At 44.3% G+C, this 26,499-nt stretch overlaps 1 protein-coding gene, 2 long non-coding RNA genes and 1 pseudogene across 4 annotated transcripts; 2 read left to right on the top strand and 2 right to left on the bottom strand.

Moving 5' to 3' along the window:
* Nucleotides 1-473: 473 nt before the first annotated feature.
* LOC309328504 (vomeronasal type-2 receptor 26-like) lies at nt 474-4,219 on the bottom strand (the record flags this gene model as incomplete). Its single annotated transcript, XM_081838505.1, has 4 exons — nt 474-1,384; nt 2,066-2,192; nt 3,190-3,411; nt 4,121-4,219. 4 exons carry the CDS (start codon nt 4,217-4,219, stop codon nt 474-476), a joined length of 1,359 nt encoding a protein of 452 aa, XP_081694631.1.
* Nucleotides 4,220-5,558: 1,339 nt separating this feature from the next.
* Nucleotides 5,559-19,668, top strand: LOC309327358. Its single transcript, XR_014150517.1, has 2 exons — nt 5,559-6,482; nt 19,406-19,668. It is a non-coding gene; the product is annotated as an uncharacterized lncRNA (long non-coding RNA).
* LOC309327323 (vomeronasal type-2 receptor 26-like) lies at nt 10,220-19,243 on the bottom strand (annotated as a pseudogene). The gene is made up of 6 exons (XR_014161597.1): nt 18,515-19,243; nt 16,663-16,954; nt 15,558-16,370; nt 13,108-13,335; nt 11,937-12,063; nt 10,220-11,351 (listed from the first exon to the last, which is right to left on the bottom strand). The product of XR_014161597.1 is annotated as a vomeronasal type-2 receptor 26-like (transcript).
* LOC309327356 lies at nt 15,641-17,222 on the top strand. The gene is made up of 2 exons (XR_014150515.1): nt 15,641-15,674; nt 17,102-17,222. It is a non-coding gene; the product is annotated as an uncharacterized lncRNA (long non-coding RNA).
* Nucleotides 19,669-26,499: the final 6,831 nt, after the last annotated feature.

Raw genomic sequence — 26,499 nt, 5'->3', positions numbered from 1 at the left:
CTTAGGAGAACGAAATGATGTGAAGTGAGCTTATGAATGATAGTGCATAAATGTGGGAAATGGAGCATAGAAAATTGAATACATAGAACTGGCATAACCAAACAGTATTGTTGAATATCAGAATTGATATGGTTAATAGGTAGTCATGACAAAGCAAACAGACTCAAAAACCTAACTCCTCTCCCTCTAAACTATCTTGTTGTGAGATAAATATAAGTTTCCAAAACACAAAATTATTAAAAGATAATAGTTTACAAACTAAGGGCAGTAGACCAGGACTCATTGTAGTCCTTGGCAAAGCAAGGGAGCAAATCATTTCCTCCCATCTTAGTGTTCATGTCAACTGGACTTCCTAAAATCCAGGCTAAGAAGGAACACAATCTCTTTCAGAGATGGAGAATAAACAGCATGGGTGAGTAGCTGTGTTTCCTTTATGCACTTCTGGACATCAGGAACATGGACTATTTTAAGAATCATATGTCCCCTTCATTTCTGGTTGTCAGGTGCTCCTTTGTGTTCAGCTCAGGCCTCAGCACAATAATGTAGCACTTGGGAAGGAAGATGCAGCCCAGAAGCCTAGCACTGGAGGTCAACATAGAGAAGATCTGCACGGCCACCATGTACTTGCCCTTGGTGCTCAGGTAGGTGGGCACAAAAGACACCCAAACACTGCAGAAGACCAGCATGCTGAAGGTGATCAGCTTGGCTTCGTTGAAGGAGCCAGGCAGCTTCCTGGCTAGGAAAGCCACCGTGAAGCAGGTGGCAGCCAAGAAGCCCAGGTAGCCGAGGGCAACGTAGAACATGGCCACAGACCCTTCGTTGCATTGCAGGATGATCTCTTCCACCTGGGAGCGCATGTCGGGCTCTGGGAATGGGGGAGAAGAGCCCAGCCAGATGGTGCAGAGGAGAACTTGCCCCCCAGAACAGGAGATGACAATGGAGTTGGCCAGACTCTGGCCCAGCCATCTCCTCAGCCTGTTCCCGGGCTTTGTGGCCAGGAAGGCCAGCACCACCGTGATGGTCTTTGCCAAGACAGAAGAAACAGCAACTGAGAAGATGATGCTGAAGGCCGTTTGTCGGAGAAGGCAGGTCTCTTTCCTTGGGCGCCCGATGAAGAGGAAGGAGGACAGAAAGGAAAGCAGGAGGGAGACGAGGAGGATGTAGGAGAGGTCCCGGTTGTTGGCTTTGACAATGGGAGTTTCCTTGTATTTAATGAAGATTCCCAACACAGTGTCTGCTGTTAAGGACAAGAAGAGGGCAATGGAAGCTAACACCATTCCCAAATATTCTCCATAAGTCAGGAAGGTGGTAATCTTGGGGACACATTGATCTCTGTCCTTGTTTGAATGGTGATCTTCTGAGCATTTGGTGCAATGTTCTGCATCTGGGAAAGAGGACAAAGAGTGGCTGCAGCATCAGTTACATCCCTCATGATCGGTGCTCTTTTACGTTTTGAAAAAGTCTGTGGTGGACCTCAGGAAATAAGAATGTTAAAATAGGTCAAGCAACCTTGTGATCTAGGGTAACTGAGTAGCAATGAGCACTCCACTTCTGTTAACTGCATTGTTTGGATCCTGCCTAGTCCTGAAGAAACAGCTCTTTAACTTGACATTTTAAATGCAGTTTTCTGTTGCTTCCATGCAATGTTCATAGTAGTGAGATCAAAACAGTCCATTGATTATATTGTAATAATTTTCATATGAAGTATTGTTTTTTATTGTGCATTTGCTATTAAAAATTTGCTGGTTTGCATCACCTGTCCATTATTTTTTATAAATATCAAAATTATTTCCTTTTTGGTGTGACTTGGTATAAAAAATAAAAAAGGAATCCTTTATGGGCATTCCTCTCACAGCTGCTCACTTTCAACCCCAGAGATTTCTTCCTTATGGCCACTCCTTTCAACTCCCTTCCTGGATGTAATAAAGTTGATTAATCCTATGGATGTCGAGGAAGAATCCACATTCCCCAGTGTCTGCAGAAATCTCACAAAAAGTGGGTGAGACTGAATTTCTGCCCTGTGTTTACTCTCTCCAGAAGTTCCTTCCCCCTTGGAGTCACCCACCTTCCTGGGCGGAGAAGGTTCCTTCCGCACACTGAGCACAAGCATAGCAGCAAATGGGCTTTCCTTCTAGAACCACCTTGGCATATCCAGGCTGACATCTTTCTGTACACCTGGAACGAGGTACGCCCTAACCAGAAAGACAAGAAGGTGCAAGAAAGAGGAACAGTTAGGAGTATTTGTGGGTATGTAATTCACTCATACAGTGAATTGAAACGGATCTCTGGACTGCAGTCTTTGACCCCCTCATCAGGGTCCTTTCAACCCCCCACTGACCATTGGAGTGACCAGAATATCATGTTCTTCATAATTCGTTCAGGACAACTGAGGTTTGCACCACAGAACTCTGATTCCTCTTCTCCGTTTACCTGCTTCCCTGCCTAAAAAATCTTCAAAGAAGATAGCAATGGAGTCTGAAATGTGATTTCCCCAAATTTCAGGATTCGGATAATCTCTCAACCACTAATTCAGATAAAATTGATATGACTTTTCCAAATATTGGTTTCCCTCACTCTGTTCTTGAGGAATGCAAGGTTTCCTCTTGTCGCTGATCTATTTCCCTAGTTATTTCTAGTTTACATGCCATTTCTTAACGTTAACCTTATGTTACAATAGGGTTGTTGCTTTTTTAAATTATCATCTTTTACCAACAACTGTGCACTTCTCTATTCCTGCACATACAATACTTTAACATTTGCAACATCTACAAGTGAGCTTACTCCACAAATTTAAGAAATCCACAATAAATCAGTAATCATCATTTCTAAAATAAATCGCTTTCCATCCTTCTGCATGTATGAAAACCCAATAGTTCCCTTTTACTAGGGGCTTTCCCTTTTCTTCTTATCTATGTAGTCCATTTGGTTAAAGATTCTATCCAGAATTCTTAAATTCTCAGTCTGGCTCGGAAATAGATAGTGTCTTTTCTAAGTACCTCTGGGCTCTATGCTTTCTGTGAGCACCCCAAATTTCCCTCCTATCTCAGCTGCTGTGGAAAGAAGGAGTGGCCGTTGCAGCTGTTATTGGACGGTCAAGACATCATTGGTCAACCTGATATAGCCATTTTGCAGCAGTTGTTCAAGGAAAGCTGGGATCTCCTAGCCTCCCCTCTCTGTGATTCCTCCTACCTTGTTGAATTTCTTGGGCCACTCAATGGCTTCTGGGTTAATGGTGAACTTTATGCTAGCAGATGTCTCTCTCCTTATATTCCCAATAACGACACAAGACTTATTGGGAGAGATCACCCAGTTCATAATATTGAAGTCTCCTGGCAGCTCCCAGTTCTCATCCAAGCACAGCCTGCCTCTGGAAGTATTCAGACACCGAATTTCTCTCAAGAAAGGGTGAAGCTGGAATGACAGGGGGAAACACCAGCACTGAGAAAGCTTGAAGCCAAGATGGATATCTCAGTCCTACTCACTTCAACCTCTTATGATTTGGGGCCTGCGTGTATCTCATGTAGACTGGAATTCCTATTCAGCCATTATTATTACTACAGACCCTGCAAGTGCCCCAATTTTCCAGGGATGTCCCTGGATTAGAGACAGTTTTTCATTTGATCCCGGAATGTCCCACTTTTCCTTTTCTTCATTGGAGAAAAGTTGGCAAATGTGGAGTTGTCCAACCCACAAGCCGTCCAATCCTGTATCGGGAATATTAATATGTTTTATATTTTAGTATGAATTTCTTTATTTTGGGAGCTGCCCAGAGTGCTGAGGAAAGCCAAAAAGATGTGTGGGATATAAACAGTGCTATATTTCTAGCAAAGAGGGTGCCGGAAATCACCATGAACACCTCTCTCTGAGAATGGCAATGGTACCCGCCTGAGAGGTGCCAGAACTGAGTTTGAGTGCATCCCGACCCCCCAGAAAAAAAGCCCTAGGTATCAACAGTAAAATTTTCATTATGGAATGGGATGTCCCTATTTTCATCAGAGAAATGTTGGGCGGTATGCTACTATTACTAATACTAATAGTAATTATGATATGTTGCATGTTTATCCCCAGTCAAGATCAGCATCAGTGTGGACTGCAGGTTGCAAAAAGGGGAAGGAAATACCTGCCACGGCTGTAGCCTTTGGGGTCCCCATTGCTCTCCTTCCTCCACCATCAGCCTCCTCTGGACCTGGAAGGTTTTAACAATGCTTTTGGTTGGCATGCATACTTATGGTATGATAAAGTTAAGATCAATAAGGCCTTCAAGAACCATATTGTCAGGAAAGCAGTGTTTAATGTCTGGACAAAATATAAAGACTTACTGGAAAATAAAACTCCAAGGTGGCTCTCACCTCTGGAGGCTAAGGCCCGAAAAAGACCCAATATGGAGGCCAAATGGCCAAAATATTGGGAAATATTAGAAAAAGATGGAGACAATTGGAAATTGCAGAGTTTGGAGAAAATGAAGGATAAGGTGCGAGACTGGTTACATTATGCTCAGATTAAAGAAGTTTTTTAAAAATGATAAAAAGTTAGGGTTCCAGGTGGAGAAATCGAAGTTAGAAACAGAATTGTTAGAACCAAAGACCAAGGTACTATCTAGAATGTATAACTTGCTGCTAAAATGGAATACACAAGACGAAATGGTTAAATCGGCTATGATAAAATGGGCACAGGACATTGGGCATAACATTATGTTTGAGGACTGGGAAAGGTTGTGGACCACTGGGCTGAACTTCACCGCATGTAATGCTCTGAAGGAAAATGTTATGAAAATGATATATAGATGGTACATGACCCCAGTTAAACTTGCTAAAATATACCATTCGTCTGATAATAAATGTTGGAAATGTAAAGAAAATGAAGGAACATTCTTTCACCTCTGGTGGACATGCCCTAAGGTGAAGGTCTTCTGGGAAATGATATATAATGAACTGAAAAAGGTATTTAAGTATACCTTCACAAAGAAACCAGAGGCCTTCCTCCTGGGTATTGTCGGCCAGAAGGTGTTAAAGAAGGATCGAACATTTTTCATGTATGCAACAACGGCAGCAAGGATTCTTATCGCAAAAAACTGGAAAACTCAAGATCTACCCACACTGGAAGAGTGGCAGATGCAGCTGATGGACTATATGCAACTGGCCGAGATGACCGGCAGAATCCGTGATCTGGGAGAAGAGAAGATGGAGGAAGACTGGGAGAAATTCAAAATGTATTTACAAAAACATTGTAATTTGGTTGAATCTTAAGAAGGATGCTGGATTATAAAAAACTGCTCACCACTAAATTAGATTTAAATTTGATGATAAGTGAGACTAAAGAAAATATAAAATCTTTTGGAAGAAGTGCTAGATTATATTTGAATGAATAGACATGAGATTGAAAACAAGTTGATAATTTGTGTGGAAAAAATTTTAACGATGTAAATGGGAGCGGGAGACGTGAGGGAGTCCAAAGAAGTGATGAAATTGTTATGACAGAAATAAGATTGTTTATTATGTGTGCATTTATATTTAAAAACCTTAATAAATATTTATAATATATATATATATATATATAAGGAGTGGAGGACCATGAAACCATCTGCATATAAGTAGATACACTTCAGTCCTGGCGAAGGGTGTCTGAGAAAAGTTGTATGGCGTTTCCTCAACAAAGCGTTTTGGAGAGATGATCCCACTGATGAGAAAGTGTCCAGGCCGGTAGTAATTGCGAGCATCCGTTTCATCCCTGACCAGATTCAAGGGGCATTTCGCCTTGTGGTTCCTGCAGACTCCAAAGGGCATCATGAGCAGCAGAAGCAGCAACAGAAGGAGCAGGGATCTCATTCTGGCTCTGCCTCCTCCTCCTCTTACCTGCCAAGGAGGCAAAGCAGAAGAACCTAAAGACTCTTTCAAGGCCAGACTGCCTGGGCTTTCCCAATCTGGGTGGTTTTCAACTCTACCTTCAGAGCTCGGAAGCCCAAGGCAGGCACACCCCTCTTTCGCCAGCTCTGCATCTTGACTCAGTCTGTCTCCAGCACAGGAAATATTCTCTGCACCAACTTTTTCCTCCTAGACACAGTGCAATTAATATTGTCATGCTGCTGTTGCTTTCCGAGCCTCATGCAATCTACAGAAATATCTCCTGAGCTTTCAGAAGATGAGAAGACCATAATTTTGATTATTCCAAGTGGAATAAGTTTCATCACAATAACTTTCTGGAGTCTTGAATGGCTAAAGCAGCAGGTGCAGAGCTGGAGAAAAACATGTTGGACAGAAGTCAAGGGGTGTGTTTGGGAGTTGGAAGTTTGGCCTGAACTTTGCTCACAAGCACCAAAGAAGGAGCTGGATCCGACCATGGGCTCTCCTTCCTTGGACGTTTTGAAGCAGAGGTTGGATGGCTATCTGTTGGGATTCTTTAGCTGAGATTCCTGCATTGCAGAGGGTTGGACTAGAGGACCTTGGGGTCCCTTTCCAAGTCTCCCATTCTATGATTCATTGGAGGTTTTTAAGAAGAGGTCGGACAGTCAGGGATGGACAGCAGCCAGATGAAGAAGTCCCAGCATCGTATCCCAGGCATCCAAACTCTTTTAAAATGTAGAGTATTTTTGGGAGGGCAGAGGCTGTTATTGGGTTGTAGTTTTTATTTGATTATATATATTGTGGTTTTACATTTTGATTTTGCTCTCTGAACCACCCTGAGGCCTCCAGGCATAGGGCGGTATATAGATTCAACAAGTAAATAAATATGAAGGAATAAATGGAGAATGCTGAGAATCCTCAGTACTGTGAACGTGATACATGATGGTGGGATCTTGCTTCCTGGAGGCTGCTAGAGACAGAGACTGGTGGAGCCTGCGATGGGGAGGGTTTTCTCAAGCCCGTCTCTGGCCCCTTTGGGTGGGTCTGGGCTGCTTGATTCCTGCCGCTCTCTTCTGGTTCTCTCCCTGAAGGGAAGTAGCGCCTTGGTGGCTTCAAAGCCACTTCAAGTGAATTTCCACCCCATCTTTGAAAGGCTTCTCCAACAGAGGGGAGCTCTCTGGGGTTGGTTGAGGTGGAAAAGGTTGCTCTGAACTTTCGACTCTCCCTTCCCCTTCGACATGTTCTGCGGAAGGAGAGCTTCTGTTGCACATGGAGCCAACTTTCTCCTGGTCTTTGAGCAGAAACTTCTCTACTTGTAAACAATTGCGTGTGCAGAAGCCAGATGTGATGGAAAAGTTGGTTCCATAAGTATTTCTTTTTTACTTTTATCTCCTGCCAGCAAATGGTGAAAGAACGACAGCCTCTGATTGGCTGAGGTTCCAGGAGGAAGAGTTTAAAAAGAGAGACGTTGGAGGGAGACAGGGAGTTGGGCTGTTGAGGGTGGTGTGGTTGGTTGAGTTGAGCTGGTTGAGGAAGGAGGTTGGGCGTTAGATAGGGAGATAGGATAGGAGTCAGGTTGAAATACAAAGAGTGTTGAGGAGGCAGAGATGGTTCTGGAGAAAAGGTCCACTCCACTGTACAGTGAAGGACTGAGTGTAGTGTCTGCGTGTAGTGTCCTGCGGGAGTAATAGGACCAGATCTTGCAGGGAGACTGAGGCTGAGACAGAAGTAGGAGCTGAGGTCTACTTAGGTCTCAAACTAGTCTGGAGGGGAGAGACTCTTCTGAGGAAAGAAGAGACTCCCAAAACCCAGTGAAGGAAGGGTGTGTGTGGTGAACCCTTAAGACTGTTACTGAAAGTCCGCCCTCAGTTTGTTAAAGGGGTGGGTAACTGAAGGAAAAGAGGGATGCGGGTGGTGCTGTGGTCTAAACCACAGAGCCTAGGGCTTGCCTAGGTCGGCGGTTCAAATCCCCACGACGGGGTGAGCTCCCGTTGCTCGGTCCATGCTCCTGCCAACCTAGCAGTTTGAAAGAACATCAGAGTACAAGTAGATAAATAGGTACTTCTCCAGTGGGAAGGTAAACGATGTTTCCGTGCACTGCTCTGGTTCTCCAGAAGCGGCTTAGTCATGCTGGCCACATGACCCAGACATGCTGGCCACATGACCTGCGGACAAACGCTGGCTCCGCGACTGGACTTAACTGTTAGGGCTCCCTTTATCTTTAACTGAAGGAAAGTACCGCCTTAGAACGGAACCAAACTATAAAGCTGAAACCTGTGAAAATGAATTGAACTAGCGTATTATTATTGGAGTAACCTAAGTTTCTCCACTTGTATTATACTACCTTGTTTAAAAATAAATCTTTATTGTTATTTTAAAAACATCTGCTTGAGACTCCAGCTCACTGGTTATCCCCCACACCCAGGTCCCCTACAGAATACTCTGGGATAGTTAGCATTGGTTTTAAGGGTGGTTCAGTGAGGGGGGGGGGCAATATATGTAAAAAAGAGCAGGCACATTGAGGCGCCAAGCCCGTTGCACCAGGCTAGCATTCTAGCAGTTTTATTATTCTTTATCAATTTATTTATTAATATTTACTTCTTTCTTACTTACTCATTTCATCTCTTGCATAAAATCCACGTACCACAGGGTTAGGCCAATAACTCCCAAAGCACTTTATGTAACAATCATAAAAAGTTTACACACTTACTTCAGAACATACAAAGAGTTAAAATAATAAAACAGACTCAAATTACCTCAACTTCCTAAGAATCTGGGTGGATCCTTAACGAAAATATATTTTTTATAACAATTTAATAAAGTCTCCATAGATATTCCAAAACACCTTTCTTCTTGTACAATTTGTAAAAATAAATACATAATTTCTTCTTGACTCCTCACCTCTCCTTTCTCGATGTTTGTTTTTATTACTCCTTTTTATCAGATGTTTTAAAATATATATGCTTTTATTATGTAAGCCCTGATGTCATATTTCAATAATCCTCTGCCTTTGACTTCATGTATGGATGATGGTTTGACAGATAATATATCCAGGGTCTCCATTCTTCCTTAAACAATCCATCATTTTGGATGGTCATTTTGGATGGTCATTTTAGCAGGTAATTTCACCATTTCAGCATATTCCCCCAGTTTCATAAGCCATTGAGGGGGCAACTCCCATCTCTTGCGGGGGTGCAATTAGTGCCAGCACCGTCCGTTAAGAGTCTGGGTGTAATCTTCGATACCTCCCTCTCTATGGAGGCGCAGATTACAGCTATAACAAAGGCGGCATTTTTTCATCTCCGCCAAGCTAAGCAGTTGGCCCCTTATCTCTCTCGCCCTGACCTAGCCACTGTGATCCATGCGACGGTCACCTCCAGACTGGATTATTGTAACTCGCTCTACGTGGGGCTGCCCTTGAGACTGACCCAGAAACTCCAGCGGGTGCAGAATGCCGCGGCGAGACTCCTTATGGGGTCTTCGCTGCGAGATCACATTCACCCGGTACTATACCAGCTCCACTGGCTCCCGGTGGAGTACAGGATCAGGTTTAAGGTGCTGGTTTTAACCTTTAAAGCCCTATACGGCCTAGGACCCTCGTACCTACGGGACCGCCTCTCCTGGTATGCCCCACAGAGAAACCTACGGTCTGCAAATAATAACATCCTCAAGGTCCCAGTCCTCAGAGAGGTTAGGCTGGCCTCAACTAGAGCCAGGGCCTTCTCAGCTGCGGCTCCAATCTGGTGGAATGCTCTGTCACAAGAGACTAGGGCCCTGCGGGACCTGACATCCTTCCGCAGGGCCTGCAAGACAGAGTTGTTCCACCAGGCCTTTGGTCAGGGCGCAGCCTGACTCCCTCCTCTGGCAACCTGCACAGAATCTTGCTTAATCAGTTGCCATTAAATTGATTTTAATTGATTTTTATAATGAAATATTTTTAGAATGTGCGATTATCTGATTGTTTGATTGTTTGATTGTTTGATTGTTGTTAGCCGCCCTGAGCCCGGCTTCGGCTGGGGAGGGCGGGATATAAATAAAATTTATTATTATTATTATTATTATTATTATTATTATTATTATTATTCCTCTTTGGTGGGGAAGTCTTTCCATTTCTGTGCATATAAAGTTCTAGCTGCTGTGGTTGTAGACATACATAAACTAGTCAGCTTTCTCTGGACCATTATTTATTAATTTTATATTGCACCCTTCATTGGAATTCTACAGGTTGAATTGCTAAAAGACTTAGAGCTTAGTGAGCTTACCACCAATTTGAAGTGTGGAAAAATTAAGTAGGATGCAATCTTGGCTTATTAACCTATTCTAAATACTTCATCAGTGGCTGTTCTGCCAATTATTTTCACTTCCCATCTGATCTTGGTTTTGCTCTATAAATGGGGACCTGAATGGGAGGAACCTGAGTTGGAGGAGGAGGAGACCTCTCGCTCTTCCTTCCGGACTGAGCATAAGATGCCTCCTCTTAAAAGGTTTGGCAGGCAGGGAATACAACTATCTGGCTTCGTCTCATTGCTTCCCTCCAATAGATGAGTAGCTGTGTTTTCTTTAGGCACTTCTGGACACTGGGAACATGGACTATTTTAAGAATCAGATGTCCCCTGAATTCCTTGTTGTCAGGTGCTCCTTTGTGTTCAGCTCAGGCCTCAGCACAATAATGTAGCACTTGGGAAGGAAGATGCAGCCCAGAAGCCCAGCACTGGAGGCCAACATAGAGAAGATCTGCACGGCCACCATGTACTTGCCCTTGGTGCTCAGGTAGGTGGGCACAAAAGACACCCAAACACTGCAGAAGACCAGCATGCTGAAGGTGATCAGCTTGGCTTCGTTGAAGGAGCCAGGCAGCTTCCTGGCTAGGAAAGCCACCGTGAAGCAGGTGGCAGCCAAGAAGCCCAGGTAGCCGAGGGCAACATAGAACATGGCCACAGACCCTTCGTTGCATTGCAGAATGATCTCTTCCACCTGGGAGCGCATGTCGGGCTCTGGGAATGGGGGAGAAGAGCCCAGCCAGATGGTGCAGATGAGAACTTGCCCCCCAGAACAGGAGATGACAATGGAGTTGGCCAGACTCTGGCCCAGCCATCTCCTCACCCTGTTCCCGGGCTTTGTGGCCAGGAAGGCGCACCACCGTGATGGTCTTTGCCAAGACAGAAGAAACAGCAACTGAGAAGATGATGCTGAAGGCCGTTTGTCGGAGAAGGCAGGTCTCTTTCCTTGGGCGCCCGATGAAGAGGAAGGAGGACAGAAGGGAAAGCAGGAGGGAGACGAGGAGGATGTAGGAGAGGTCCCGGTTGTTGGCTTTGACAATGGGAGTTTCCTTGTATTTAATGAAGATTACCATCACAATGCCTGCTGTTAAGGACAAGAAGAGGGCAATGGAAGCTAAAACTATTCCCAAATATTCTTCATAAGCCAGGAAGATGATAATCTTGGGGACACATTAATCTCTGTCCTTGTTTGAATGGTGATCTTCTGAGCATTTGGTGCAATGTTCTGCATCTGGGGAAGGGGAAAAAATGGCTGCAGCATCACTTACACCCCTAATGATCTGTGCTCTATTAACATTGTGATCTAGGATAAACTGAGAGGCAGTGACCACTCCACTTCTGTTAACTGGATCCTGACTATTCCTCTGAACCTTTAAAATGCAGACATGCAAAGTTCATAGCAGTGAGATCAAAACGGTCCATAGATTATAATTGTAATAATTTTCAAATAAAGTATTGTTTATTTTTTAGTGTGCTTTTGCTGTTAGTAATTTGCTGCTTTTCATCGTCTATCCATTATTTTTGATAAGTGTCAACATTATTTCCTTTTTGTGTGGCTTGTTTTAAAAAATAAAAAAGGAATGCTTTGCGGGCATTCCTATCAGAGCTGCCCAGTTTGCACCCCAGAGATTTCTTCGTTATGGTCATTCCTATCAACTCACTTCCTGGATGTAATAAAGGTGATTAATACTAAGGAAGTCGAGGAAGGATTCCTATTCCCCTATGTCTGCAGAATTCTCACAAAAAGTGTGTGAGACTGAATTTCTGCCCTGTGTTTACTCTCTCCAGGAATTCCTTTCCCCATGGAGTCACCCACCTTCCCAAGCGGAGAAGGTCCCTTCCGCACACCGAGCACAAGCGTAGCAGCAAACAGGCTTTCCTTCTAGAATCACTTTGGCATATCCAGGTCGACATCTTTCTGTACACCTGGAACGAGGTACAGTCTAACCAGAAAGACAAGAAGGTGCAACAAAGAGGAACAGTTAGGAGTAACGCAATCTCTATAGCATGGTGGTGATCCCTGACAACCGGTCTTCCCGGCTCAGGATGATGGGAGCTGTAGTCCAAAGACTGGGGACCCAAGTTTGGGAAAGCCTGATCTACCCAAAGATTTGCAGTTGTGGCCCCCAATGAATCATTCAGGAAATCATCACAGCTCTACATCACATCACATAGAAGGTTGGGGAGGGGTCTGTCTGGCAGGGAATCCTGAGAGATCCCAGTTGCCGTTTCCAGCAGCCAAGAACCTCAGTAGGCTGCCATCTCCCCATTCCCTTAATGCGGTCAGTTCTCTTTAGCTTCAGAACATGATCTCTGGAATGCAGCCTGGAATTTCAACCCTGCACTGACCATTGGGGTGACCAGAATATCTTGTGCTTGAAATTTAGTTCAGTACAACTGAGGTTTGAGCCACAGAACTTTGTTTCATCTTCTCCATTTACCTGTTTCCCTTCTTAAAAAAACTTCAAAGCAAATGACAATGGGTCTGACATGTGATTCCCCCAAATTTCAGGATTCGAATAATCTCTCACATGGTTCATTCCCGTGTTTGTGTTTGTGTGTTTCAGAGAGAGAGAGAGAGAAAGCTCTTTGCTGTTCAATGCCCAACTGAAAGGAGAGTTGGGGTTTTTTGGGGTTTTTTTTGCCAAATTGCTTTAATTGATTTTCCAAATTTCACCACATCAACCACAAATTAAGACAAATTTAATACAAGTGAGCTTACTCACAAATTAAAAAATATATACAATAAATCAGTAATTATCATTTCTAAAATAAATTACTTTTCATCCTTCTGCATGTGTGAAAGGTCAATATCCTTTATTTGAGCATCCCAAATTCCACTCCTATCTCAGCAGCTAGAGAAAGAAGGAGTGGTGGTTCCAGCTGTTACTGGACAGTCAGCCTGACATGGTCATTCTGCAGTGGTTGTTCAAGGAACACCACAATCAGGATCTCCTAGCCCCCCCTCCCCCAATTATTCCCTCTACCTTATTGAATTTCTTGTTCCACTCAATGGCTTCTGGGTTAATGGTGAACTTTATACCAGCAGACGTCTCACTCCTTATATTCCCAATTTTCACAAGGTCACGAGACTTATTGGGAGACATCACCCAGTTCATAATATCGAAGTCCGCTGGTAGCTCCCAGTTCTCATCCAAGCACAGTCTGCCCCTGGAAGTATTCAGACACCGGATTTCTCTCAAGAAAGGGTGAGGCTGGAATGGCAGGGGAAAGCAGCAGCATTAAGAAACTGGGAAGCTACAACAGGCAATTAATCAAGCCAAAATGGGGAAAACACCGGGGCCAGGTGGTCTATCAGCAAAGTACTATAAGAAATTACAAGATTATTTGGCACAACCACTAAAAGATTTAAGATACTTACATTACGCTGATTCTGAAAAAAGATACAGATCTATTATCAGTCAAAAATTATAGGCTGATTTCTCTATTAAATAATGACTATAAGCTGTTTGCAGACCTATTGACAAACAACATGAAAGTGCTATTAATGGATTTAATTCATCAGGACCAGGCTGGTTTTTTACCAGGCCGCCAGATGAAGGATAATATAAGGAATATAATTGATATAATAGAAGATCTGGAGGTTAGAAATGATAGGCAAGCAGTGTTGATTTTTATAGACGCAGAGAAGGCATTTGACCATGTTTCATGGACTTCTACAAAGAAGACTATAGAGATGATGAATTTCAGAGAGTCATTACAGTGGTACCTCAGGTAAAGAACTTAATTCGTTCTGGAGGTCCATTCTTAACCTGACACTGTTCTTAACCTGAGGTACTACTTTAGCTAATGAGGTCTTCCGCTGCCGCCGCACGATTTCTGTTCTTATCCTGAAGCAAAGTTCTTAACCCGAGGTACTATTTCTGGGTTGCCAGAGTCTGTAACCTGTAGCATCTGTAACCTGAAGTGTCTGTAACCTGAGGTACCACTGTACTTAGAGGAATTGACTCAATTTATTCTGACTAACAGGCTATGATGATAGTAAATAATGTAATAAGAGAAAAACTCAAAATAATGAAAGGGACAAGACAGGGATATCCCCAGTCACCATTATTATTTTAGTTTTAGAGACCCTGGTCAGAAGTAGAAGATCAGATGAAGAAATAAAAGGGATAACAGTAGGTTAAAGGTAAAGGTAAAGGGACCCCTGACCATTAGGTCCAGTCCTGACTGACTCTGGAGTTGCGGCGTTCATCTTGCTTTATTGGCAGAGGGAGCCGGCGTACATCTTCCGGGTCGTGTGGCCAGCATGACTAAGCCGCTTCTGGCGAACCAGAGCAGCTCATGGAAACGCCGTTTACCTTCCCTCCGGAGCGGTACCTATTTATCTACTTGCACTTTGACATGCTTTCGAATTGCTAGGTTGGCAGGAGCAGGGACTGAGCAATGGGAGCTCACCCCGTCACGGGGATTCGAACCACCGACCTTCTGATTGGCAAGTCCTAGGCTATGTGGTTTAACCCACAACGCCACCCGCACCCCAACATTAGGTTACAAAGCATATAAACTCAAGGCATTTGCAGATGACCAAGTGGTAACTGTAGAAGACCCCTTGGCTAGTAAACCAAGGGTCTTGAACAGATTCTCAAGTTTGGAGAAGTAGCAGGTTTTAAACTAAATAAAGGTAGAACGAAAGTATTGGTGTAAAATGTGAAAGAGCAAAATAAAAAAGACAAAAAACGGAACTGATGATTGAGAAGAAAGTTTAATATTTAGGAGTATGGATAACAGCTATGAACATAAATATTTTTAAGAATAACTACACAGGAGCTTGGAGAGAAATGAAGAAAAACTTAAATTTTATATATATATATATATATATATATATATATATATATATATATATATATATGAGAGATATCTGGAGGGTGGCAGCACGACAACAGGACTTTTCTGTGGTGGCTCCTCGCTTGGGGGATGCTGTCCTTTGCCTTTGTGACAAATCTTTAGGTGCCAGGCGAGAAAGTTATTCTGTAACCAGGATTTGGGTGGATAAAACCATCTCTGGGCATTTTAATGTGCTTTTGGTTTGCTTGTTTTGTTTCTTTCATTTGCTTTTTCTATTCTCATTTTGTATTTTTATTCTGTAAACCACCCTGTGATCTTCAGATGAAAGTTGATATATAAACAGAATAATACTAATATTATTGCTACAGACCCTCCAAAGGTCAAAATGGCACCCAGTTGAGAGGTGCTGGAACTGAGTTCCAGCGAGTTCCCCCTGAAGAAAGCCCTGGGTATAAATAGCAAAATGATCGTTATGGGATGGGACATCCCTATTTTCATCGGAGACATGTTGGAAGGTAAGCTACTATTAGTAATACTAAAAGTAACTATGATATTTTGCAGGTCTATCCACAGTTAGACAGATCAGCATCTGTGTGGACTGCAGGTTGCAAAAAGGGGAAGGAAATACCTGCCACGGCTGTAGCCTTTGGGGTCCCCATTGCTCTCCTTCCTCCACCATCAGCCTCCTCTGGGATCTAGTGGAAAGTGAAGCATGCAAGGCCTGAGCCACAGCTTGAACATGGATGTAAGTGCCATAGCTGTCTAGAGACAGGATTGTCTCACATACCCCTTGGGACACCATCTCCATTTCCTCCTCCTCTCTGCATCTTGTTCGGCCTTTCACAGACAACAGATGCTTTGAATATGAACACTGAAAAGCTTCATCCAAAAAATCTCCAAGAAGATTGGACTGCGATTTATATTTCTCACCTTTGTTGCTCCTTATTCCGGTCTGAATTTCAAAGGACAGAGAACCATGGAGGTGCTGGAAGTAATTTGTAGGGATGTAAAAGCTAAATCTGATTTCTTGCGAAGCTGTTGTGATCCAGACTTTCGCCCCTATTTCCTTCTCATAGATATCGTGTATTACCATGAGTATTATGATAACATGTGCATTGGTTATATAGGAAACAAATACCCCAACTTGTCTCCATAGGAAAAAAGGTTCCCCAGGTCTGATAAATTGTTCTATATTATTTTCTGGTAGTCTTTTTGATAAAGCAATGCAGGTTCCGCTGCTGAGCATCAGAGGTTTCACAGCGCTCACAAATCTTTCTCCACTGTCATTGTCTGGAGTGAAGAGGCCAATCCACGTCCATCCAAAATACAGGAGTAATTCAACAATCCCCTGGTACTGACTTTCCTCTTTGGGACTCATCCGGTAGACAAAAGGGAACAGGGTTTTACCTTCGAGAACCTGGGCAGTGAAGCCATGACTGATCTAGCAAGGAAAGCAAAAGATCAACAATTTATTTTACTTTCAGCACAACAGATATTTAATTATCTGAAATGACTGATATCTAAATCTCTGCTGGCTGAGGCTGTTGGGAGTTTTAGTCTGAAACATCTGGAGGTGACAAGTTGGTGAAGGCTCAGTTTTGAAAAAGGGATGTAGCATCCATAGCTCAGGATTTTCCCATTTTTAAAAATATCCCCACTTGACCCCTCCAAAGGGAAAGTAGAATCTTACGCAGCTGAAATTCTCTTTCCCTCCATGCTCTCCCACTACTTACCTGTGGGATTTTGTAGATGCCTGACAAGGCTGAAATCACTCTTGAGATGACAGTATTGCCTCTTTCAAGAACAGCCAGCAGGTGATTCTGTTCTCCACAGTGATAATTGGGAATATGGCATCCACTGCCTGCAAGCAGCTCTAGCATGGCGTCCGAAGTCATCCTTGCATCAAAATAGTTCTCATAGATGTTGTAGCCCAGGGTGATGTTGGGTAAGAGCCTGAGATCCTGGTTGATCTCTTGGATGGTGAGCAGGAAAGACAACATGTGCCAGTAGAACCTAGCTGCCTCCCTGCAATAAAGGAATTCTTTAAAAAGAGTGAAACTGGCATTCATATTAATGGGGTTGGGGACATTATATGATCCACAAAGATTAATATTTGTTTGTTTCTTTGTTTATCCATCCTTTTGCATCGACATCAAACCTTTTCCTGTCTAGCATAAAATAAAAATTTGGAAATCTCTGCTCCATAACCGGAGCTTTGATGCAAACAGCACACAGCTGTTCAACAGTGGAACAGACTCCCTCCGAAGGTGACCATGTGTCATGGATGCTCCAGGTGAGATTCCTCCAGGTCCCTTCCATCTCTACAACTCTATGATTCTTTTCTACTGTGTTTCTATGAGTAGGAAATTAAGGCGGCCCTCAAAATTTGAGATATACTGGGAAGCTGCTCCCTAGGTTGCTTTTCCTGCAGTGGTCTTTGGCGCCTTCCAAGGGGCTAGACTACAGGTAGATAAGAGACAATTTTATTGAAAGAGAGGAAGCACCAAATACTTCAGTACACTTTTACTTAGAAATGAGGCCTGGTGGCTTTCAGGTTTGAGTGTGTAGTAGAATTTATAATTTTGCTCATATTTTTCATCACTGACTCCACCAATGAGGACACCCCCTGGTCTGTATTATTTTACATAATCATTTTATTTGAAGCATATCATTCCTGTTCTTCGCCCATAAAAATCCAGCCATTTTCAGGAGTTTCTTAAAACGCTTCTAATTTTTTTAAAAAAATGACAGAAAGGGGAAAGTGCTGGGATTGGAGGAGGAAACCTTTAATGTAGCTGAGACAGAGTTCCCCATGATGGGCTGTAGGTCTCCCGTTGCATTGTGTAAAGAGATTTGTGCTAAGGTTGTTCACAAATGACCCAAATAGAATAAACATAAAATAATCATAGCAGCTTGGAAATTGCTTGAGTTTCATGCCACCCTCTGGCTTAGGAAGAAACCTCAAACACCTCACTACTTTGAAATGAGGCCAGTTGTGTGTGGTCAAAAAAGGAATAATTCCTTTTCACATTTTAGAGATCTAAGTCCACTTACAAGGAACTCCCCTGACATATTATTTTATTTATCCTTTCAATTAAAGCACATCTTTCCTGCTCTTCAGCTACGAAAGGTCCCCAAGAGGCTCTTAAAATTCCATGTGCAAAACTGTAGCATTCCTTAATGACAGTTTATGAATGGTCCAAATGGAATAATATTGCATAAAACCTTTAAGCCTTGGAAATTGTCTGAGTTTCATGGCATCCCGCAGGTGGGGAAATTCAGTGCATCCTTTTGAACCCTTACCAGATTTCTTGCATTCTTCTAAAAGCAACACAGAGGAATAGGTACAGGATTGTTTTACTTAGGAAGACAGAGGGAACAAGGAAATTGGAGAGGTTTGTGTGGAATCTTCTCCTGGACGACCCAGCTCCCATCAGCCCCAGCCAGCAAGACCAATGGTCAGGGCAGGGCAGTCCTGCAACATCAGCCCTTGGCTCCCCAGCCCTGAGAAAGGGGCTATTTCCTATTTCAACCATTGCAAGGACTGGAGGACCATGAAACCCAGCCGCATATGATCTTACATACACTTCATTCCTGGCGAAGGGTGTCTGAGTAAAGTTGTATGGAGTTGTCTCAATAAGGCGTTTTGGAGAGATGATCCCACTGATGAGAAAGTGTCCAGGCCGGTAGTAATTGCGAGCATCCGTTTCATCCCTGACCAGATTCAAGGGGCATTTCGCCTTGTGGTTCCCGCAGACTCCAAAGGGCATCATGAGCAGCAGAAGCAGGGATCTCATTCTGGCTCTGCCTCCTCCTCCTCTTACCTACCAAGGAGGCAAAGCAGAAGAACCCAAAGACTCTTGCAAGGCCAGACTGCCTGGGCTTTCCCAATCTGGGTGGTTTTCAACTCTACCTTCAGAGCTCGGAAGCCCAAGGCAGGCACACCCCTCTTTCGCCAGCTCTGCATCTTGACACAGTCTGTCTCCAACACAGGAAAGATTCTCTGCACCAACTTTTTCTTTCCCAGTCACAGTGCAATTAATATTGCCATGCTGTTGTTGCTTTCCGAGTCTTGTGCTACCCCCAGAAATATCTCCTGAGCTTTCAGAAGATGAGATGACTATAATTTTGATTATTCCAAGTGGAATAAGTTTCACCACAATAACTTTCTGGAGTCTTGAATGGCTCAAGCGGCAGGTGCAGAGCTGGAGAAAAACATGTTGAACAGAAGTCAAGGGGTGTGTTTGGGAGTTGGAAGTTTGGCCTGAACCTTGCTCCCAAGGACCAAAGAAGAGCCCTGAAGCTGGATCCGACCATGGACTCTCCTTCCTTGGAGATTTTAATGCAGAGTTTGGATAGCCATCTGTTGGGATTCTTCAGCTGAGATTCCTGCATTGCAGAGGGTTGGACTAGAGGACCTTGGGGTCCCTTTTCAAGTCTCCCATTCTATGATTCATTGGAGGTTTTTAAGAAGAGGTGGGAAAGTCAGGGATGGACAACAGCCAGATGTAGGAGTCCTAGCCTTGTATCCCAGGCATCCTAAGCCCTTTTCAAATGTGGGGGTTTTGGGGGTATTATTGGCTTGTTGTTTTTATTTTGATTATATATGTTGTGGTTTTATATTTTGATTTTGTTCTGTGAACAGCCTTGAGACCTCCAGGGATAGGGCGATATATAGATTCAGTACATCAATAAATAAAGGAATAAATATGAATAAATAAAAATCAATCAATGGAGAATGCTGAAAAATGCCATCCTCACTACTGTGAACGGGATACATGATGGTGAGATCTTGTTTCCTGGAGGCTGCTAGAGACAGAGACTGGTGGAGCCTGCGATGGGGAGGGCTTTCTCAAGCCCACCCTCTGGCCCCTTTGGCTGGGTCTGGGCTGCTTGATTCCTGCCTATCCCTTCTGGTTCTCCCCCGGAAGCGAAGTAGCTCTTTGGTGGCTTTGAAGCCACTTCAAGTGAATTTCCACCCCATCTTTGAAAGGCTTCTCCAACAGAGGGAAGCTCTCTGGGGTTGGTGGAGGGGAGAAAGGTTGCTCTGAGCCTTAGGCTCTCCCTTCCCCTTCGACATGTTCTGGGGAAGGAGAGCTTCTGTTGCACATGGAGCCAACTTGCTCCTCGTCTTTGAGCAGAAACTTCTCTACTCATAAACAAATTGTCTGCGCAGAAGCCAGGCTAGCATTTTAGCAGCTTTATTATTCTTTATCTATTTATTTATTCTTATTTATTTAATCTGATTCATAAAATCCATGCAGCACTTGATTAGGCCAATAACCCCTAAAGCACTTTATTTTAAGATAAGGCAGGACATTCAGAAAAAAGTTTACAAACTTACTTCAGAACATTAAAAAAAGTTAAAATAACAAAATTGTATCAGCTTCCTAAGAATCTGGGTGGATGCTATATTATTAAATTTATTTTTAAAAAATATTTTTTATTAATTCTCCAAAGATATTCCAAAACACTTGTCTAAACACTAGAGTTGTTTTTTAAAACAACTAAATACATAATTGCTTCTTGACTTCGCACCCCTCCTTTTTTGATGTTTGTTTTATTACTACTTTTTATCACCTGTTTTTAAAAACATGTTTAAGTTATCTAAGCCCCGAAGTCGTATATCAGTAATCCTCTGCTTATATTTCAAATCCTGCCTTTGACTTCAGGTATGGATGTTAGTATGGCAGATAATATAACAATGGTCTCCATTCTTCCTTGAACAATTCTTCCTTATGTCCTCTTAGTTTCGCAGGGAATTTCTCCATTTCAGCCTCTTCCACCAGCTTCATAAGCCATTCCTCGTTGGTGGGGAATTCTTCTTTCCACTTCCGTGTGTATAAAGTCCTAGCTGCTGTTGTGGTTGCATTCAGAAAACCTAACTAACCACCGGTGCCAGTTTCTCATCTCCCTTTCCTGAGCAAGGTTCTGGACCAGATCCAGGCGCTTTTGAAAGAAACTGGTTTTCTGGATCCCTTTCAAGTGGGCTTTAGGCCAAGCAGGCTGGGAAGTGCTGGGACTGGCCAGTCATTGGGGCTGCCTAGTCAAGTTCTCCAGACCGGACTGCTCACTGCTGAGTCGCTCTGGCATGGGACTTGGCAACCATTTTCCCTCTGTCTTCTCTCTTAGGTTTCAGTCAGAGTCAGTCTGCCTCAGTTGTGAGCAGTGTGCAATCTCAGTCAAACTGTTTGGAAACATGGTGTTTAGGAAGAAGTTTATTTTAACTCAGTAAAGCTCTTATTCTTTCAATTGAAAACTCTGCATTATTAATTTACGCGTCAGATTAGGTCTGACGTCGTTTCCAGACGGTGTTAGTTGGGGAATGTTTTTCATTCCCGGGAGCCTTGAATGTGGGGTTCCACAGGGCACTGGCTCCCAGTGGAGTACAGGATAATAATAATAATGATTTATTATTTATATCCCGCCCACCTGGCTGGGCTTCCCCAGCCACCCTGGGTGGCTTCCAAAAAAACATTAAAATACTGTAATACACCAAACATTAAAAGCTTCCCTAAACAGGGCTGCCTTCAGATGTCTTCTAAAAGTCTGGTAGTTGAATAATAGTAATATGTAGGATCAGGTTCAAGGTGCTGGTTTTAACCTTTAAAGCCCTATACAGCCTAGCTTGGGACGAGCCTGGCAGCTGTCCAAAAATTAAGAGGAGGGAATGAAGGAGGTGAGGACAGGTGACCCCGCCTAGGCTGAAGTCACCCCCCCCCCCAATAATCACCCCAGGCCTCAAAACTGTCCAAAATTCCTTTTTTGTCTCCTAAAAAAGCCACAGCTAAAGTTTTCCTCTGTTTTCTCATAGGCAAACCGTGATTTTTATCAGTACAAGAGAGCTTCAAAAAAGGCTAATGAATAGGCTCTGTCATTGCCAAGAATACTCAGGCCTGAGAAGTGACTTTTATCTCATTCAGTTGCAACATCTTGGACATGCTGAACGCAAGGCTTCTCACTCCCTTTCCTGGGAAGGGTGCCAAGAGTCCAAGAGTCCCAAGACAGGAGCTTTCTGTTCATGCTCAGGGGAACTCGAGGCAGGACTCTGAAGGGGAGGAGAAAGGGGAGGGAACTGGAAGGGGAATATATGCTCTGTGCAAATGACTGTGAACCCGTGCTTGTTTGTGAACTATCACACTTGCTCCTTCTACCAGTTCATGGATGGTAGAAATAAAGCTTTTTCTCCGAAACTATTCCTTGAGTGTCTGTTGACTTCTCTGCAGTGGCTCCCCGTCTGTGGAATGCTCTCCCCAGGGAAGTTCACCTGGCACCTTCATTATGCACAGTTAGGCACCAAGCAAAAACGTTGCTTTTTAACCAGGCCTTTGGTTGATTGGAAGGACATCTTATGCCCTTTTAAAATGTGGGGTTTCAGGGGTTTGTTATTGGGTTGTTGTTTTAGACCTCCAGGTATATAGATATAGGGATATAGACCAATATATTTTAGGTCTTTAGACCTCCAGATTCAACAAACAAACAGTCAGCTCTCTCAGGACCTTTATTTATTAAATTTATAAAGCACCCTTCATTGGAATGCTACAGGTTGAATTGCTATAAGACTGAGAGTTTGGTAAGCTTTCCACTAGTTTTGAGTCATGAAAGTTGAAGCAGGATGCGATCTTGGCTAATTAATATAAATGCTTTATCAGTGGCTGTTCTGTGAATTATTTTTAGTTGCCCATCTGATCTTGGCTTTCCTCTATAAATGGGGGCCTGAGTGGGACGAACCTGAGTTGGAGGAGGAGGCCTCTCGCTCTTCCTTCTTGACTGAGCATAAGGTTTGGCAGGCAGGGAATACAACTATTTGGCATCGCCTCATTGCTTCCCTCCAATGCTGAACTTGTTGCTGGCTCACTCACTCTGGTGATCCACTCAACATCAGTGCACAACGTGTCAGATCCAGGCCAAATCAAGAGAATTCATTTTACTCCAGTCAAGGCTATGCTTAAGGTCAGCGGCTACTCTTTGGAACAGGGAGCAGAGCTTACACGATACAGAAATTAAATCAACAGACTAAGGAGGATAATTTAAATCAATTTCTCAGTTTATTGATATACTAAGCTTGGGAGAATGAAATGATGTGAAGTGCACTTATAAATGATACAGCATACAAAGGATTTCCACCCATCTTACTGTTCATGTGAACAGGACTTCCTAAAACCCAGGCTAAGAATGAACACAATCTCTTTCAGAGATGGAGAATAAACAGCATGGGTGAGTAGCTGTGTTTCCTTTAGGCACTTCTGGACATCAGGAACATGGACTGTTTCAAGAATCAGAGGTCCCCTGAATTCCTTGTTGTCAGGTGCTCCTTTGTGTTCAGCTCAGGCCTCAGCACAATAATGTAGCACTTGGGAAGGAAGATGCAGCCCAGAAGCCCAGCGCTGGAGGCCAACATAGAGAAGATCTGCACGGCCACCATGTACTTGCCCTTGGTGCTCAGGTAGGTGGGCACAAAAGACACCCAAACACTGCAGAAGACCAGCATGCTGAAGGTGATCAGCTTGGCTTCGTTGAAGGAGCCAGGCAGCTTCCTGGCTAGGAAAGCCACTGTGAAGCAGGTGGCAGCCAAGAAGCCCAGGTAGCCGAGGGCAACGTAAAACATGGCCACAGACCCTTCGTTGCATTGCAGGATGATCTCTTCCACCTGGGAGCGCATGTCGGGTTCTGGGGATGGGGGAGAAGAGCCCAGCCAGATGGTGCAGATGAGAACTTGCCCCCCAGAACAGGAGATGACAATGGAGTTGGCCAGACTCTGGCCCAGCCATCTCCTCAGCCTGTTCCCGGGCTTTGTGGCCAGGAAGGCCAGCACCACCGTGATGGTCTTTGCCAAGACAGAAGAAACAGCAACTGAGAAGATGATGCTGAAGGCCGTTTGTCGGAGAAGGCAGGTCTCTTTCCTTGGGCGCCCGATGAAGAGGAAGGAGGACCAAAAGGAAAGCAGGAGGGAGACGAGGAGGATGTAGGAGAGGTCCCGGTTGTTGGCTTTGACAATGGGAGTTTCCTTGTATTTAATGAAGATTCCCAACACAGTGTCTGCTGTTAAGGACAAGAAGAGGGCAATGGAAGCTAAAACCATTCCCAAATATTCTCCATAAGTCAGGAAGGTGGTAATCTTGGGGACACATTGATCTCTGTCCTTGTTTGAATGGTGATCTTCTGAGCATTTGGTGCAATGTTCTGCATCTGGGAAAGAGGAAAAGAGTGGCTGCAGCATCAGTTACATCCCTCATGATCTGTGCTCTATTAACATTGTGATCTAGGATAAACTGAGAGGCAGTGACCACTCCATTTCTGTTAACTGCATTGTTTGGATCCTGCCTAATCCTGAAGAAACACCTCTTTGTCTGAACCTTTTAAATGCAAACACTTTTCTGTTGCTTCCATGCAATGTGAAAAATTTGCTACTTTACAACATCTGTCCATTATTTATGAGAAATGCCTCACCATGGGACTGAAACTGCCTTGGTCGACCTGGTCAATGATCTCCAGTGGGCTAGGGACAAAGGTGAGAGCTGCTTCCTAGTTCTGCTGGATCTCTCAGCAGGCTTTGACACCATTGACCATAACATCCTTCTGGAGGGGCTGGGAGCTGGGGGCACTGTTATACAGTGGTTCCGCTCCTTTCTCCCAGGCCGTGTCCAGAAAGTAGTGTTGGGGGATGAGTGTTCAGACCCCTGGGCTCTCACTTGTGGGGTGCCTCAGGGTTCTGTCCTCTCCCCCATGCTTTTTAATATGTATATGAAGCCGCTGGGAGAAATGATCAGGGGGTTCGCGTTGGGTGTTCATCAGTATGCAGATGACACCCAGCTCTGCCTCTCTTTTAAATCAGAACCAGTGAAGGCAGTGAAGGTCCTGTGTGAGTGCCTGGAGGCGGTTGGAGGATGGATGGCGGCTAACAGATTGAAGTACTGTTTTGGGGGGACGGGGGGTGGGCGGGGGTAGGGGGACTCCCTGGTCCTGAATGGGGTAACTGTGCCCCTGAAGGACCAGGTGCGCAGCCTGGGAGTCATTTTGGACTCACAGCTGTCCATGGAGGCACAGGTCAATTCTGTGTCCAGGGTGGCTGTCTACCAACTCCATCTGGTATGCTGGCTGAGACCCTACCTGCCTGCGGACTGTCTCGCCAGAGTGGTGCATGCTCTAGTTATTGCCCGCTTGGACTACTGCAATGAGCTCTACATGGGGCTACCTTTAGAGGTGATCCAGAATGTGGCAGCTAGACTGGTGACTTGGAGTGGCCACTGGGACCATATAACACCGGTCCTGAGAGATCTGCATTGGCTCCCAGTACGTTTCCAAGCACAATTCGAAGTGTTGGTGCTGACCTTTAAAGCCCTAAATGGCCTCGGCCCAGTATACCTGAAGGAGCATCTACACCCCTATTGTTCAGCCAGGACACTGAGATCCAGCGCCGAGGGCCTTCTGGCGGTTCCCTCATTGCGAGAAATGAGGTTACAGGGAACCAGGCAGAGGGCCTTCTTGGTAGTGGCGCTTGCCCTGTGGAACGCCCTTCCATCAAATGTCAAGGAATTAAGCATTTTTGTTTCGCTGTGGGATAGTACCAACGAGAGCTTTTATAGACTCTACGCCTAAACCCCTACTGTTGGAGGCAATAACCAAAGAGGGCTCAAAATCTGCTAAACCCGATCCACCAGTGGTCACCGGAGGGGGTGTTCTACTCCAGGAGAAGAGCTATGTAGCCTCCTCTCCCCTAGCAAAGGACAATGACCATCCGGAAAGTGGCCTGACACCACCAGAAGAGATCGAACTCATTGCCTCCTTTGCAGATTTACCAGTGGTGGAACAAAAAGAAATTATTAAAAGACTGGAATCGCTTAAAACCCAACTTATTTCTTTATTTTAAACAATAATCAAAAATTATATAATGCTTTGTATCTTCCCTTTACACGTTCCCTCTCACTTATTTCTTCCCACCCCTTTTTATTTTCTGCCTTTCTTTTCAAAGTCTTCCCTTAATACCTTCCCCCCTCCCTTAAATCCCTCCTTTATAGGCTTATCACCTAAGAAAACAGTTCAACAATATAATACAGAATTATACATAAAAAGTAAATAGAACATTGCAGGACCATCAGCAAGCTGGGGGGGGGAAGGAAACTCAGTTTCCTTCTCATTGTAGTTTCTTTGACCCCCAGAAGGTCTCGCTGTCTCTTTTCTCAGTTCTTTCTTTAGCTGTCCCTTCTGGCTCGCTTGATTTCCTCCTTTCCTTCCTCCTCCTTTGGGCGTGGGCAGCGTGGCGCTGTCGTTCTCTCGCACTTCTCGCAGACGCTGTCGTTCTCTCGCACTTCTCCTTCGCCGTCCACCCTTTGCCCGCTGTCTTCTCTGTTCCGCTCCATAATCTCAAAAGGTGACAGGCTCTAGGACTGGGGCTGGCCGTGTGGGACGCCGGCGTAAGATTAAGACCTGTGCAAGGACAACAAAAAGGAAATGTCCCTTAGGGACTCGTGCGCCTCCAGGTGCTACTTCCCCAGCCACCACTGGCGGAGGAAGGTGGGGTGCGGGGGGGGTATTGCCCCAAGTGTCATCCCTTGGGGGGAGGGCTGACA

This window comes from Podarcis erhardii (assembly GCF_964252035.2).
Source record: "Podarcis erhardii genome assembly, chromosome: 13".
NCBI classification, from domain to species: Eukaryota; Metazoa; Chordata; class Lepidosauria; order Squamata; family Lacertidae; genus Podarcis; species Podarcis erhardii.
The sequence above is the reverse complement of the archived record's forward strand: the minus strand, read 5'-3'. Positions and strand labels throughout refer to the sequence as shown.